Source organism: Sapajus apella, unplaced genomic scaffold, assembly GCF_009761245.1.
Source record: "Sapajus apella isolate SASKATOON/1434 unplaced genomic scaffold, GSC_monkey_1.0 scaffold51, whole genome shotgun sequence".
Lineage (NCBI taxonomy): Eukaryota > Metazoa > Chordata > Mammalia > Primates > Cebidae > Sapajus > Sapajus apella.
Genome location: NW_022436991.1, coordinates 7,955,554 through 7,970,753, shown reverse-complemented (window position 1 = coordinate 7,970,753; position 15,200 = coordinate 7,955,554). Strand labels below are relative to the sequence as shown.

At 39.2% G+C, this 15,200-nt stretch overlaps 1 protein-coding gene across 4 annotated transcripts in view; it reads left to right on the top strand.

Annotated features, from left to right (window-relative positions):
* Positions 1-15,200, top strand: part of DNAH3 (dynein axonemal heavy chain 3) — a 202,834-nt gene that overhangs the window by 121,324 nt on the left and 66,310 nt on the right. For all 4 annotated transcript variants that reach the window (XM_032242887.1, XM_032242886.1, XM_032242888.1 and 1 more), the window contains one exon: positions 2,894-3,139. In XM_032242887.1, the coding sequence (XP_032098778.1) occupies positions 2,894-3,139 (246 nt within the window). The remainder of the gene's footprint in view (positions 1-2,893; positions 3,140-15,200) is intronic.

The window sequence follows — 15,200 nt, the reverse complement described above, 5'->3', positions numbered from 1 at the left end:
CTCTCTCTCTCTCTCTCTCTCTCTCTCTCTCTCTCTCTCTCTCTCTCCCCTCTCTTTCTTTCATTTTTGTGAGACAGGTTCTCACTCTGCCGTGCATGCTGGAATACAGTGGTGCAATCATAGCTCACTGCAGCCTCAAGCTCCTGGGCTCAAGTGATCCTCCTGCCTCAGCCTTCTGCATAGCTGGGACTACAGGTGCATACCACCACACCCAGCTAATATTTTTTAGTTCTTATAGAGACAGGGTCTCACTATGTTATCCAGGCTGGTCTCAAACTCCTGGCCTCAAGTGATCATCCTACCTCATCCTCTCATAGTACTGGGATTACAGGCATGAAGCAGCATGTCCAGCCCAGATATTTCTCTAACCATTTTACAGCAATCAAATTTTACTGAATTCTACTGGAAATCACAAAAGATGTGTTCATTTGGAGAACTTTTATTGGATGTCATTTGTTTTGCAAGATGACACACAACTCAATTCAAGATAAATCTATACAATTTTTGGTACATGAGCATATTATCTTAGCCCATTTTTTCCCAAAGGTATTGTAGGTATAGGAAGTGGAGAATTTCTAAATATGATTTGATTTTCAAAAATTAAATTTTGAGGCAAGTTTCTCAGAAGCACATCAATTGTGGAAATGCCATGCTTTTGCATTATTTGTAAATTTTGCTTTTTTTTAGACAGAGTCTCATGCTGTCACTCAGACTGGAGTGGAGTGGTGTGATTTTGTCTCACTGCAACCTCCGCCTCCTGGGTTCAAGCAATTCCCTGCATCAGCCTCCTGAGTAGCTGGGATTACAGGTGCCTGTCACCACACTTGGCTAATTTTTGTATTTTTAGTAGAGATGGGGTTTCACCATCTTGGCCAGGCTGGTCTTGAACTCCTGACCTTGTGATCCACTTGTCTTGGCCTCCCAAAGTGCTGGGATTACAGGCATGAGTCACTGCACCCTGGCACGTTTTGCATATTTTTGCAAGTTCTGTCTACTGTCTTTGTGTAGTAGCTCCTAGGAAAGAAGGCACAAACATAAGAAAGGGACTAATTGTTCCCAACCCTGAGTAACCTCTCTGATAAGAGATTAATATCCAGAATATATAAAGAATTCTTAAAATTCAACAACAAAAATATGAACAACATAATTCAAAAATGGGCGAAGGATTTGAATAGACATTTCTCCAAAAAAAAGATATACAAATGGCCAATAACTACATGAAAAGTTGCTCAATATCACTAATCATTAGAAAAATGCAAATCAAAACCACAGTAAGATACCAACTTTCATTCGTTAGAATGGCTACTATTAAAGAAAACACACACACACCAGAAAATGGCAAACGGTGCTGAGGATGTAGAGAAATTGGAATCTTTGTGCATTATTGGTGGGAATGTAAAATGTTACAGCTGTTGTTGAAAACAATTTGATGGTTCCTTTAAAAAGTAAGCATAGACCAGGAGTGGTGGCTCATGTTTGTAATCCCAGCACTTTGAGAGGCCGAGGCAGGCGGATCATAAGGTCAGGAGTTTGAGACCAGCCTGGCCAATATGGTGAAACCCTGTCTTTACTAAAAATACAAAAAAAATAAATAAATAACCGGACGTGGTGGCCCACACCTGTAATCCTAGCTGCTCACAAGACTGAGGCAGGCGAATTGCTTGAACCCAAGAGGCAGAAGTTGCAGTGAGCTATCACCCCACTGCACTGCAGCCTGAATGACAGAGCAGTGGCTCATGCTTGTAATCCCAACACTTTGGGAGGCCAAGACTGGAGGATCATTTGAGGCCAGGAGTTTTAAGACCTCCCTGGCCAACATAGCTAGTGGGACCTTTGTTTTACCTCCTCTCTGATAAGAGATTAATATCCAAAAGCAAAAAGTAAACATAGACTTGTTGATTCAGCATTTTCATTTCTAGATATAAACCCAAAATAATTGAAAGCAGGAACTCGATCAGATATTTGTACAACCAAGTTCATAGAACTTTCGTTCACAATAGCCAAATGGTGAAAACAACCCATGTGTCTATTGATAGATGAACAGATAAGCAAAATGTGTGTCATTTTTCAATGAAATACTATTCAGCCTCAAAAAGGAAATAAATTCTGATGCATGCTACACCCTGGATAAACACTAAAGCCATTACGCTAAGAAAATAAGCCAGTCACAAAATGACTGTGTGATTCTACCTCTATAATGTACATAGAGTACAAATTTTAAAGACAGAAAGGAGAGTTCTGGTTGCAAGGGAGATAAGGGAGGATAGAGTGGGATGTTATTGTTTAATGGGCAAAGAGCTTCAGTTCTGCAAGATGAAAAAAGTTCTGGATATAGATGGTGGTGGTGGTTGCACAGCAGTATGAATGCAGTTAATACCACTGAACTGTACACTAAAAAACGGTTAGATGGTAAATTATATGTCACGTATTTTACTGCAATAAAAATATTGCTCATGCCTATAATTCCAGCACTTTGAGAGGCTGAGGTGGGTGGATCACTTGAGCTCAGGAGTTCAAGACTAGCTTGGGCAACCTGGCGAAACCTCATTTCTACAAAAAATACAAAAATTAGCCAGGTGTGGTGGCTGGTGCCTGTGGTCCCAGCTAATCTGGAGGCTCAGGTGGGAGGATCCTTTGAGCCCAGGAGGTGGAGGCTACAGTGAGCTGTGATCGCACCACTGCCCTCCAACATGGAAGACTGAGTGAGACCCTGTCTCAAAAAAAAATGCGTGTGATAAATGATCTGGTAGGTGATAGAGGCACTCAGCCAATATCAGTCACCCCTCCGCCCTAGACCCTTCAAAGGCAAAGCCAACCTTTTGATATGAGTTCACAGCTCTCATATCTGTAGCATTCTGCACTATGTCCTGAGATTCCCTTTTCTCACTTTTAGATGAAATCAGGGCAGCAGAAGAGGAGGAAACGGAATTACTCGAAGGCCTGTCAAGCCAGCAGATCTTTCTCTGGCTACAAGGACTGTTTCTCTTTTCCTTGGTGTGGACCGTGGCTGGCACCATCAACGCGGACAGCAGAAAGAAATTTGATGTGTTTTTCCGTAACCTGATCTTGGGCATGAATGATGACCACCCAAGGCCCAAAAGCGTCAGACTCACCAAAAACAACATCTTTCCAGAAAGAGGTAACTTAGCACTCATTTGTTATGTTCTAGTATAATAGTTTGAATTACATGTTCTAAACCCAATCAGAATGTGCAGACCAGTTAAGCCCTTTACAGAAGCCAAGGAAGGCCAGGCAGGCACGGTGGCTAATAAATGTGTAAGGAATGACAGAATTAAAATATCATCCTTGACCGGGTGTGTTGGCTCACACCAATAATCCCAGCACTTTGGGAGGCCAAGGTAGGCGGATCACTTGAGGTCAGCAGTTTGAGACCAGTCTGGCCAACATGGTGAAAGCCCACCTCTATTAAAAATACAAACAAAATTAGCTGGGCATGGTGCCATAGGCCTGTAATCTCAGCTACTCGGGAGGCTGAGACAGGAGAATCACTTGAACCTGGGAGGCAGAGGTTGCGATGAGCTGAGATCTCACCACTGCACTCCAGCCTGGGGGCAACAAAAGCAAAACTCAGTCTCAAAAAAAAAAAAGAATGACCTGGATTACACAAATAAATATATGCATTTGCCAAAACTTAGTAAATGTAGCTTAGGATGTGTGCATTTCATTGTAAGATTTATATCAAAGGAAAAAATATATAAACAAATACTGAACACTAGGTAATGATAAGCACATAGAAGTATTTAGGAGAAAGTATATAGATACTTACAATTTTGAATTTTTTTTTTTTTTTGAGAGTTTTGCTGTTTTTGCCCAGGCTGCAGTACAATGGCGCGATCTTGGCTGACTAAAACCTCTGCCTCCCGGGCTGAAGCGATTCTCTTGCCTCAGCCTCCTGAGTAGCTGGGATTAAAGGCGTGTGTCATCACACCCTGCTAATTTTGTATTTTTAGTAGAGATGGGGTTTCTCCATGTTGGTCAGGCTGGTCTTGAACTCCTGACATCAGGTGATCTGCCCACCTCAGCTTCCCAAAGTGCTGGGATTACAGGCATAAGCCATCGTGCCCAGCACAATTTTGAATTCTTTTTAAAAAAAAGATATATTAGGGCTGGGCGCGGTGGCTCAAGCCTGTAATCCCAGCACTTTGGGAGACCGAGGCGGGAGGATCACGAGGTCAAGAGATCGAGACCATCCTGGCCTACATGGTGAAACCCCATCTGTACTAAAAATACAAAAATTAGCTGGGCGTGGTGGCGTGCGCCTGTAGTCCCAGCTACTCCGGGGGCTGAGGCAGGAGAATTGCTTGAACCCGGGAGGCGGAGGTCACAGTGAACTGAGATTGTGCCACTGCACTCCAGCCTGGTGCCTGGCGACAGAGTGAGACTCTGTCTCAAAAAAAAAAAAAAAAAAAGAAAAAAAAATAGATTAATCTTTTTTTTTTTTTGAAAAAAAAAGATTAATTCCAACATATGGAAAGACAGAGGAATGACCCGGTATGTACTAAAACAAAGAAAAAGCTAATGGTAAAATCTAAAAGGTGAGTGTATAAATTTTCACTGTACAACGTCTTCCGTGCTTCTGTATGTTTGAATTTTTCTCACAATAATGAAATAATGAATGAGCAAGTACATACTACTGCCACCTGCCACGTACTCTTTCTCTGCATAGCTTGCACACTTCATGTGATACATGGTCATCTGTCAGATTGTGAACTCCCAAGAATCTGAAACAGGTCTCAGTTAATTTAGAAAGTTTATTTTACCAAGGTTGAGGATGCATGCCATGACACAGCCTCAGGGGATCCTCACAACATGTGCCCAAGGTGGTCAGAGCATGGTTTTATACATTTTAGGGAGACATGAGACATCAGTCAATGTAAGGTAAACATTGGTTCCTTCTGGAAAAGCAGGACAACTTAAGTGGGGAGGGGACTTCCAAGTCATAGGTAAATAAGAGACAAATGGTTGCCGCCTTTTGAGTTTCTGATTGACCTCTCCAAAGGAGGCAATCAGATATACATTTATCTCAGTGAGTGGAGGGATGACTTAATAGAATGGGAGGCAGGTTTGTCCTAAGCAGTTCTCTGCTTGACTTTTCCTTTTAGCTTAATGATTTTGGGGGCCCAAGATATGTTCCTTTCACAAGATGAACTGAATGGAGGCACTGTCTCTGTATCAATCCATTAGTCACATTGTCGTGCATTCAACATTGAGTTTTTGGTTTGAACAATTTTTGCTTATTTTATTGTAGTAGTAAAATACACACAACACAGGATTTACCATTTTGACCATTTTTAATTGTTCAAATCAGTGGCGTTAAGTACATTCACATTGTTGTACAACTATTATCACCCTTCAGCTCCAGAACGTTTTTTAGCTTCCCAAACTGTAACTGTTCTCATTAAACAGTGCTTCTCCCAATGCCCCTTCTCCACCCCTACCCTGGAAATAACCATTCTGCTTTCTGTCACCATAAAGTGGCCTACACTGGGTACTTCATGTAAGAGGAATCATATGGTATTTGTCTTCTTGTGACTGGCTTATTTTACTTAGCATGTCTTCAGCATTCATCCATGTTGTGGCATTGCTTGACTCCTTAAAATTTTATACATTTTAAGGAGACATCAATCAACATATGTTGATTGATATATATTTAGGGATAATATACATTTAGGGAGACATCAATCAACATATGTAAGGTGAGCCTTGGTTCCATCTGGACGTATGGAAAGGCAGGACAACTTGAAGCAGAAAGGGGACTTCCAAGTCATAGGTAGATAAGAGACAAATGGTTGCATTCTTTTGAGTTTCTGAAATTTCCTTCCTTTTTAAGGCTGAATATATTCCATTTCATGCAGACACCCCGTTTTGTTTATCCATTCATCTGTCAATGGACCCTTGAGTTGCTTCCACCTTTTGGCTATGGTGAATAAAGCTGCTAGAGCATGGACATACAAATACTGTCCTTTGAGTCTCTGCTGTTTTGGTGTATATACTCAGAAGTAAAAATCTGGATTATACATTAATGCCATGTTTAATTTTTTGAGGAACTTCTATACTGTTTTCCATAGAGGCTGCAACATTGTACATTCCCACCAGTGATACACAGAAGTTCCAATTCCTCCACATCCTCACCAGCGCTTGTATTTTCTCTGTAGGTTTTACTGATAATAGCCATCCTGGTGGGTATGAAGTTCATTCTTACTTTTTAAGAAAAAAAATGTACAATAAAAATATGTAATCAACCAGGCGCGGTAGCTCATGCCACCCACAATCCCAGCACTTTGGGAGGCCAAGGCAGGCGGATCACGAGGTCTGTAGATTGAGACCATCCTGGCCAACATGTTGAAACCCCATCTCTACTGAAATACAAAAAGTTAGCCAGGTGTGGTGGCATGCACCTGTAGTCTAGTCCCAGCTACTTGGGAGGCTGAGGCAGGGGAATTGCTTGAACCCAGGAGGCAGAGGTTGCAGTGGGCCAAGATCGCGCTACTGCACTCCAGACTGGTGATGGAGCAAGACTCCATCTCAAAAAAAAAAGTAATAAAATGACAACTATGATTAACATTTTGATGACAATTCTTTTAGACATTTTCCTATGCATGTTGTGTCTCCAGATTTATTTTTACAAATATGAGATCATTCTGTAGTTTTATCTCCTAGTTTTTGCTATCATTAACAATGTTGTGAACAATATTCTGGTGGCTACATATTTACTTAATTCATTGTTATTTCCTTATGACAATTTCCTAAAATAGAATTGCTGAGTCAAGAGGTTGGTAATATGTTAAAGCTTTTGGTTGCTAAATTTCCCTTATGCCTCACTGAGTTTTGTGTTTTCAAAATCTCAAGCAGTTTGAAATATGAAAATCATATCTCGGCCAGGCACGGTGGCTCACACCTGTAAGATCACCTGAGGCCAGGATTTCGAGACCAGCCTGGCCAATATGGTGAAACCCCATTTCTACTAAAAATACAAAAATAAGCTGGGCATGGTGGCAGGTGCTTGTAGTTCCAGCTACTTGAGAGGCTGAGACAGGAGAATCCCTTGAACCTGGGAGGTGGAGGTTGCAGTGAGCCGAGATCACGCCACTGCACTCCAGCCTGAGCAACAGAGCAGGGCTTCGTCTCAAAAACAAAACAAACAAATAAAAATCTCAAGCAATCTGAAATAGGAAAATCATATCTCATTTTAACTTTCTTTTCCTTTAAAAAAACTTTTGATAGACTTTAGTCTTAAATTTATAGAAAAATGTTGCAGAAAATACAGAGAGTTTCCATATGCCGCTTTTCCTCACCTACGCAAACACAGTTCTTCCATTAACATCTTGCAGTACTGTGGTATTATAGTTACAGTTGATGAACCAATATTACTAAATTATTAATAAAGTTCATAGTCTACATTAAGATTCACACTTGTGTTGTATGTCCTATGGGTTTTGACCAAGATGTAAATGTCACGTATTCACCATTACAGAACCAGGCAGGATAGTTTTACACAACCCAAAAAATCCTGTGTTCCACCTCTTCATCCTCCCTTCCTCTCCGATCCCCAGGCAACCACTGGTCTTTTTACTGTCTCTATAGTTTTGACTTTTGTAAGATATGATATTCTTGGAATCACACAGTATGTGAAATTTTTAGACTGCTTTATTTCACTTAGCAGTATGCAGTTGAGGTTCCTCTGTGGATTTTTGTTCTTTGTTAGATTCCTTCTTTATCATTTAATGATATTTCATTGTATGTATGTTTATCCATCTACCCACTAAAGAACATTTTGGTTTATTACAATTTTTGGTACTTATAAATAAAGCAGTTATAAACATTTATGTAAAGGCCTTTGTGAAAACAGCTTTTCCATTAATTCATTTAGCAAACACATAGACATGCTATTGCTGGATAATATGTTAAGCTTATGTTTACCTAGACCAAGTCAAGAAGAACAGATTTTTAAATAATTTTGAGTCTTTCTATTTATAAACATGGATTATCTCTCTTCATTCAGACTTTTAAATTTCTTTAGCTAGAGTTTTATAGTTTTCCTCATATAGATCTTATACATTTTTTTGTTAAATTTATACCTAAGTATTTCCCTTTTTTTGGAGTTAATATAAATGGTATTGTGTTTTAATTTCAAATTCCACTTGTTCATTGCCTGTATATAGAAAAGCATTTGACTTTTTTATATTAATTTTGTATCCAGCCATCTTGCTATAATCATTTGTAAGTTCCAGGAGATTTTTTGTTGATTCTTTGGGATTTTTTACATAGATAATTATGCCCATTGGCAGACAGTTTTATTTCTTCCTTTCCAATATTTTATTTCCTTTTCTTGTCTTATTCCATTAGCTAGGACTTCCAGTATAATGCTGAACAGAAGTAATGAAAAAGGGCTTCCTTATCCTTTTCCCAGTCTTGGAAGAAAGCATCTAGTTCTTGGCCCTTAAGTGTGATCTTTAGCTGAAGGTTTTTTGTTGATATTCTTTATCAAGGTGAGAAATTCACTCTATTCCTAGTTTACTGAGAGTCTTTGTCCTGAGTGGATGTTGGTTTTGTCAAATGCTTTTTCTGAATCTGTTAATATGGTCATATGATTTTTCTTCTTTATCCTGTTAATGCAATGAATTACATTAATTGATTTTCAAATGTTGAGCCAGACTTATACACCTGGAATAAATACCACTTGATTGTGATGCATAATTACTTTCATACATTGTTGGATTTGATTTGCTAATATTTTGTTGAATATTTTTGCCTTTATGCTGATGAGAGATATTGGTCTATAATTTTTCTGTCTTATAATGTCTTTAGCTGGCTTTGATATTAGCGTAATGCTGGCCTCACAGTATGAGTTGTAAAGTGTGTCCTCTGCTTCCTTCTATTTTCCGTAAGAGATTGTAGAGAATTTGTATCATTTCTTCCTTCAATGTTTGATAGAATTCACCATTGAACCCATCTTGGCCTGGTACTTTCTCTCTTGGAGGGTTATTAATTGTTGATTAATTTTCTTTAATATATAAAAGTCTATTCAAATTATCTACTTCTTCTTATGTGAGTTTTGGTAAATCATGTTTTTCAAGGAATTGGTCTATTTAATTATCAAATTTGTTGGCATAGAGTTGTTCATAATATTCCTTTATTATCCTCTTAATGTCTATAGAATCAGTACTGATGGCCTTTCTTTCATTCTTGATATTAGTGCTGTTTTCTCTTTTTTCCTTGGTTAACCTGTCTAGAGGATTATCAATTTTTTTTTTTAAATAGATGGGATCTGCCCAGGCTGGTCTCAAACTCCTGGGCTCAAATGATCCACCCATCTCAGCTTCCTAAAATGCTGGGACTATAGGTGTGACCCACTGTGCTCCTCCTATCAACTTTATTAATCCTTCAAAGATACAGCTTTTGTTAATTTTATCAATTTCCTATTGTCAATTTCATGATTTCTGCAATAATTTTTATTTCTTCTGTTCTGCTTACTTGTATTTAATTTGCTCTCTCTTTCTAGTTTCCTTAAGATGGATGCTTAGATTACTGATTTTAGATCATTCTTCTTGTCAGTGCATAGTGGCTCACACCTGTAATCCCAGCTCTTTAGGAGGCCAAGATGGAGGATCGCTTGAGTACAGGAGTTTCAGCCTGGGCAACATATCAAAATCCCATCTTTACAAAAACAAAAATTAGCTGCGTGTGGGAGCATACCTGTAGTCCCGGCTACTCAGGAGGCTGAGGTGGGATGATCGCTTGAGTCTAGGAGTTTGGAGGCTGCAATGAGCTATGATCGTGCCACTGCACTCCAGCCTGGGTGCCAGAGTAAAAGAGTGAGACCCTGTCTAAAAATAAAAACAAAAAAGTCTTTTATTGCCCAGAATGTGTTCTATCTTGGTGAATGTTTCATGTGAGCTTAAGAAAATATGTAGTCTTCTGTTGTTGAATAAAGTAATAAATGTCAATTCAATCCTGTTGATTGGTAATGGTGCTATGCAGTTTAACTATATTCCTACTTATTTTCTGACTGTTATATGCCAATTGCTGATTGGCAGGGGTGGTTGAAGTATCCGACTATAATATTGGATTTGTCTATTTCTCCTTGAAGTTCTATCAGTTTTGCCATATGTATTTTGGCATTCTGTTTACATTTGAAAAGTGAAAATAGTATCTAATTTAAATTTATTCTTTTTTAAAATTAGAAATGAGGTCGAATTATATATAAAGTGGTAGTTTGTTTTTCATATGTTCTTTATTTAATGTTCTTTTGTAGGTTTTGTTTCTGTTTTGTTTTTAACAGACTGTGTCCCCTTTTGTTTATTTTGCCTGGAATGTGATGCATCCTTTCCATCAGCAAGGAAAAATTTTATTCTCTAGCTACCATATCATTATCTCCTTTTTTTTTTTGTTTTGGGGCTCTGGTCTTTCCAGGTAGACTTTTCATTTTGATGTCAGCCACCCACAACTTCAGCTATTCTTTTTACTGGCTTCAGTGATTTTAATTCTGCCTTTCTATCTTTTATTTCTGTGTCAGGCTTTCTTAGCGCAAGGATGGGAAAGCACAGGGCATGGAGTGAAATTGTCAGACTTCAGACCCTGGCTCCAACACTTACTACTGGGGTGACTTTGAACAACTTCTTTATCCTCCTCAGTTCCCTCAATTATAAAACGGGGACAATAATAATAGTAAGGATTAAATGAGGTAATACTCAAAGTGTTCAAAAATACTTTGAAGAACGCATGGTATGTAGGAAATGTTAAATAAACATGAGCAATTTTGTTGCTATTAACATCATCATGTCTTGGGACATCCATCTCACTTTTTATCTCATCTTGCCTTTTCATCTTAGCTTGTTTTTCCTTTGTTCCTTTCTGTTGCTACTTCATTTAAAATTATGTTTTTTTGCACCTTAATGAAGATACCAGTTTTCCTGAAGTTTGGTTTCAAGTCCTGCATTAAACAAGTTTCAGCCTGGCATGGTGGCTCACCCTATAATCCCAGAACTTTGGGAGGCTGAGGCAGGTGGATTGCTTGAGCCCAGAAGTTTGAAACCATCCTGGACAACATTGCAAAACTCTGTCTCTACAAAAAATACAGAAAAATTAGCCAGGCATGATGGCACATGCCTGTAGTCTCAGCTACAGGAAGCAGGAAGATCACTTGAGCCTGGGAGGTTGAGGTTGCAGTGAGCTGTGATACATTCTCCAGCCATGCATGACCACTGCACTCCAGCCTGGGTGATAGAGCAAGACCCTGTCCCCCCGCCCAAAGAAAGTTTCAAAGACAAATTCTTCAAGTTAAACTCCGTATGACATTCCTTTACTTTGCAACATTTTTTTCACAGGTTCCACATGTTGTTTTCTGTCTTCCTCATCCTTCAAGATCAATCTGTTTATGCTCTGTCTATAAGATGGTACATGAATTGCCCTTGACCTCGCTTTCAGACCACTTTGTGATGACCTCTTTCCTTTCCTTCTGCAACTAAAGGGCTGATGATGTGATGTGCGTAGCTCCTACTCAGTTTCTAGGTAATCGTCCCTTATAATATCCTGTCTACAACAATGGCCTCATCTCCTCCCTCCATGTCCTACCCAGCAGATGCAGCATAAAACAAACCTTAAATCTCAACATGTCCTGCAAATGGACTTCTTTGTATATCTTCTTTTGCAGCAGCTTGTTTTAATAAACAGGTTTTTGCTCAGGATGGTGGTTCATGGCCTGTAATGCCAGCTACACAGGAGGCTGTGTTGGAAGGATGACTTGAGCCTGGGAGTTTGAGACTAGCCTGGGCAACATAGCAGGACCCTGCACTTTCTTATAACCATTTTCAAAAGCTTAAAATAGCTTTCTAACCTATCCATGAGGGCCCATGATTAAAATTCTAATGCTGAGTGCTCCAGGAAGGCCTTTCCTGACTTCATGGGATGTTTGCTTTCTAGGATTTCATGATATACAAGGCATGGCATAAATGGATCTCTCAAATAAGTGCTGGAGGAACTACATGGGGAAGCATACATTAATGAAAGCAAGCTGATCCTTGTGGGACTCCATCAATGTTGGGCTCATATTGTTTGACATAGACCTTTGTTTGTCAACCCAGAAGTCTATTTGTCCAGAAAATGCTAAATGTCTCTTTGTTCACTCATTCATTGTGTGACCTTTGAAAAGTCACTCGCTGCTCAGTTGAAAAGTTTACCTTATTTTCCCAAGGGCAGGAGAGGACAGCAGAGCTGGGGTAGGAGTGGTAGAAGTGATAGAAGTCATTTACCAATTCATTACCGATCCATTCCTGAATTTCTGCTGTTCTTCTCTTTCCACTCTCGCACCCAGGCCAGAGTTTAAGTTATAATCGCAACACAAAGAGAACAGGAGCCATTTACTCTGATGGAAACCAAGGAGAGCTAGAGCTAAGCATTACCAAGTGCCTTCTGTGTGCCCAGAACTATGCTAGATGTTTGACACATATATCTCACTCACTCTGCGTAGTGATTTTCCGAGCTTGACATAAAATCAGGCCTGTTTCACGGATGCACAAATAGTAACCTTTGCCAAGGTCACACGGCTGGTAAATTCACTTTTACTGGTTAAATCTTTTTTTTTTTCCTTTTCTTTTCTCTTCTCTTTTTCGACATAGAGCCTCCTTCTGTTGTCCAGGCTGCAGTGCAATGGTATGATCATGGCTCACTGCAGTCTTGACCCCCCCAGGCTCAGATAATCCTCCCACATAGCTGAGACTACAGACACCATGCCTGGCTAATTTTTGTACTTTTTGTAGAGACAGGATTTTGCCATGTTACTCAGCCTGTTCTCCAACTCCCAGACTCAAGTGATTCATCCACCTCGGCCTCCCAAAGTGTTAGGATTACAGGCATGAGCCACCATGTCCAGTCAAATCTTTTCTCATTAGCCTAAATGTTCCCAAATCAAGCCACAATTAGCTCTAGCTCAACATCAGCAAAGGAAGAGGGAAAAATATTTTACTGGTTCAGGCTTTTAGTGTCTCCTTTTTATTGTAAAAGCAATTCTATTCTATTAAAAAAAAATTATCAGTAAGTATCTCTTTGTTCATACCACCGTATTGCAGTCATTTCAGTTTTTAAACAGTCTGTTCCCTTACTTGTTCACCTGATTTCATCTCTTTACATAATTGCCATAATGGTATATATTCCACTCTATAATCTATGTATCATTGTTTCTTAAAAGCATTTTCTCTGCTAATACTTAGCTTTTGCAACTATCATTTTAATGACTGAAGAATATTCCATCCATCTTATAAGACCTAATTTTACTTGTCTCCTAATGTAGGATATGTAAGTTATTTCTTTGCCATCACAGATGGTGTTGCATACTCATGTATACAGATTATTTTCATTGTGAATTATTTCCTTATGATAAATTCCCAGAAATGGGATTTCTGACTTAGAGAACATTCTTGTAGCTCTGTAAGCATCATGCCAGATTGCTTTCTAAAAGTATCGCACCAGATTGACTTCTAGGTAAGGCTGCAGAGTGACGTAGAATAACAGAAGATCTCTTTAAAATACCTAACGAAATCATGGGCTGATCTTAATGAAATCAGCCCATGATTTCATTAGGTATTTTAAGAGATCTTAATGAAATCAGCCCATGATTTCATTAGGTATTTTAAGAGCGATCACTCTGCAGCCTTACCTAGATGAAATAAACAACAATCATTTTTTAATCCTAAAAAGTCCCCAGCAATAACCAAAGAACGAGTTACAACTCAATTCTACAACACTATGAAGTAGTGAATAGGAGAGAAAACAAGATTCTGGCCTGGCATATCTCCCAACCCAGAACCTGCCACCCCACTGTCTTGCTGAGAGTGATGGGAAGAGGAAAGCAGGTCAGTTGACAACATTCTGAAAGTTCTAATTGGAAATCACCAATGGAGAGGAAAACGGACTATCTAAGGGTTTTTCTTAGATCTTTTGTGCAGGTGCCACACCACCAGCTGCACAAAAGATCTAAGGGAAACCTTTCATCATGGAAGCTCCTGTGTGATGCTGGAGGACCTTAGTATGGATGGGAAAACCCACCAGGTTTTGCATCTTCCAACCTTGTGCTGTGTGGAGACATGAGCTATAGGAATGAGGCATCACTAGCTGGGATGGGAGTAAGATGGATCCATGGTTCAGAAAATGTAGACAGATTTCAGAGGGTACAGTAGTCAGATTTTCCAGCAGGACAACTGAGCATTTCCCTTTACCCAACCCTATAGATTAAGGCTATAGAAAAAAAAGTCACACACCCTTCCTTGAATGGTGGCCAACAAAGTAGATAACATAAACCGACCCCAGATAATTTTGGGAAAAATGTCAAGAATAATTTACCCAATTATATCAGAGCAGAATGGTAAGGCAGTCATGCACACATCAAAGGAGAAAGGGAGAATGTCTAACAGGTAACATGAACCAAGAGCCAGAAAATATTTCTGTTGAAAGAATTTTGTAATAATAGAAGTTTAATTTTTTAAGTTCATAAATGAATAGCATGGTATAGTGGCAAAAGAATAGAAATATAGATTAAGTGAATAGAATTGAAAATCCAGAAGGTAAACTCTTGGATTTATGGTGACTTGATTTTTGACAATGGTGCCAAGATGATTAAATAGGAAAAGAATGATCTTTTCAACAAATTGTGCTGGAACAACTGAATTATACATGTAAAAGAATAAATTTGGGCTGGATGTGGTGGCTCACGCCTGTAATCTCAGCACTTTGGGAGGCCGAGGTAGGAGGATCACAAGGTCAGGAGTTCAAGATCGGCCTGGCCAACATGGTGAAACCCTGTCTCTACAAAAGATACAAAAAATTAGCCAGGCATGGTAGCACGCACCTGTAGTCCCAGCTACTCAGGAGGCTGAGGCAGGAGAATTGCTTGAACCCAGGAGGCAGAGGTTGCAGTGAGCCGAGATCGTGCCATTACACTCCAAGCTGGGCAACAAGGCAAGACTTTGTCTCAAAAAAAAAAAGTGAATTTGTAGTTTTGCCTCACACTGTAGTCAAAATTAACTCAAAATAGATCAAAGACTTAAATGTAAAAGCTAAAACTATAAAACTCTTAGAAGAAAACATGATGCACATTTTTATGATTTTGGAGTAGGCAATGATGTCAAGACAAAAGCGCAAGCAACAAAATAAAAAATAGACAAACTAAACATCATTAAAATTAA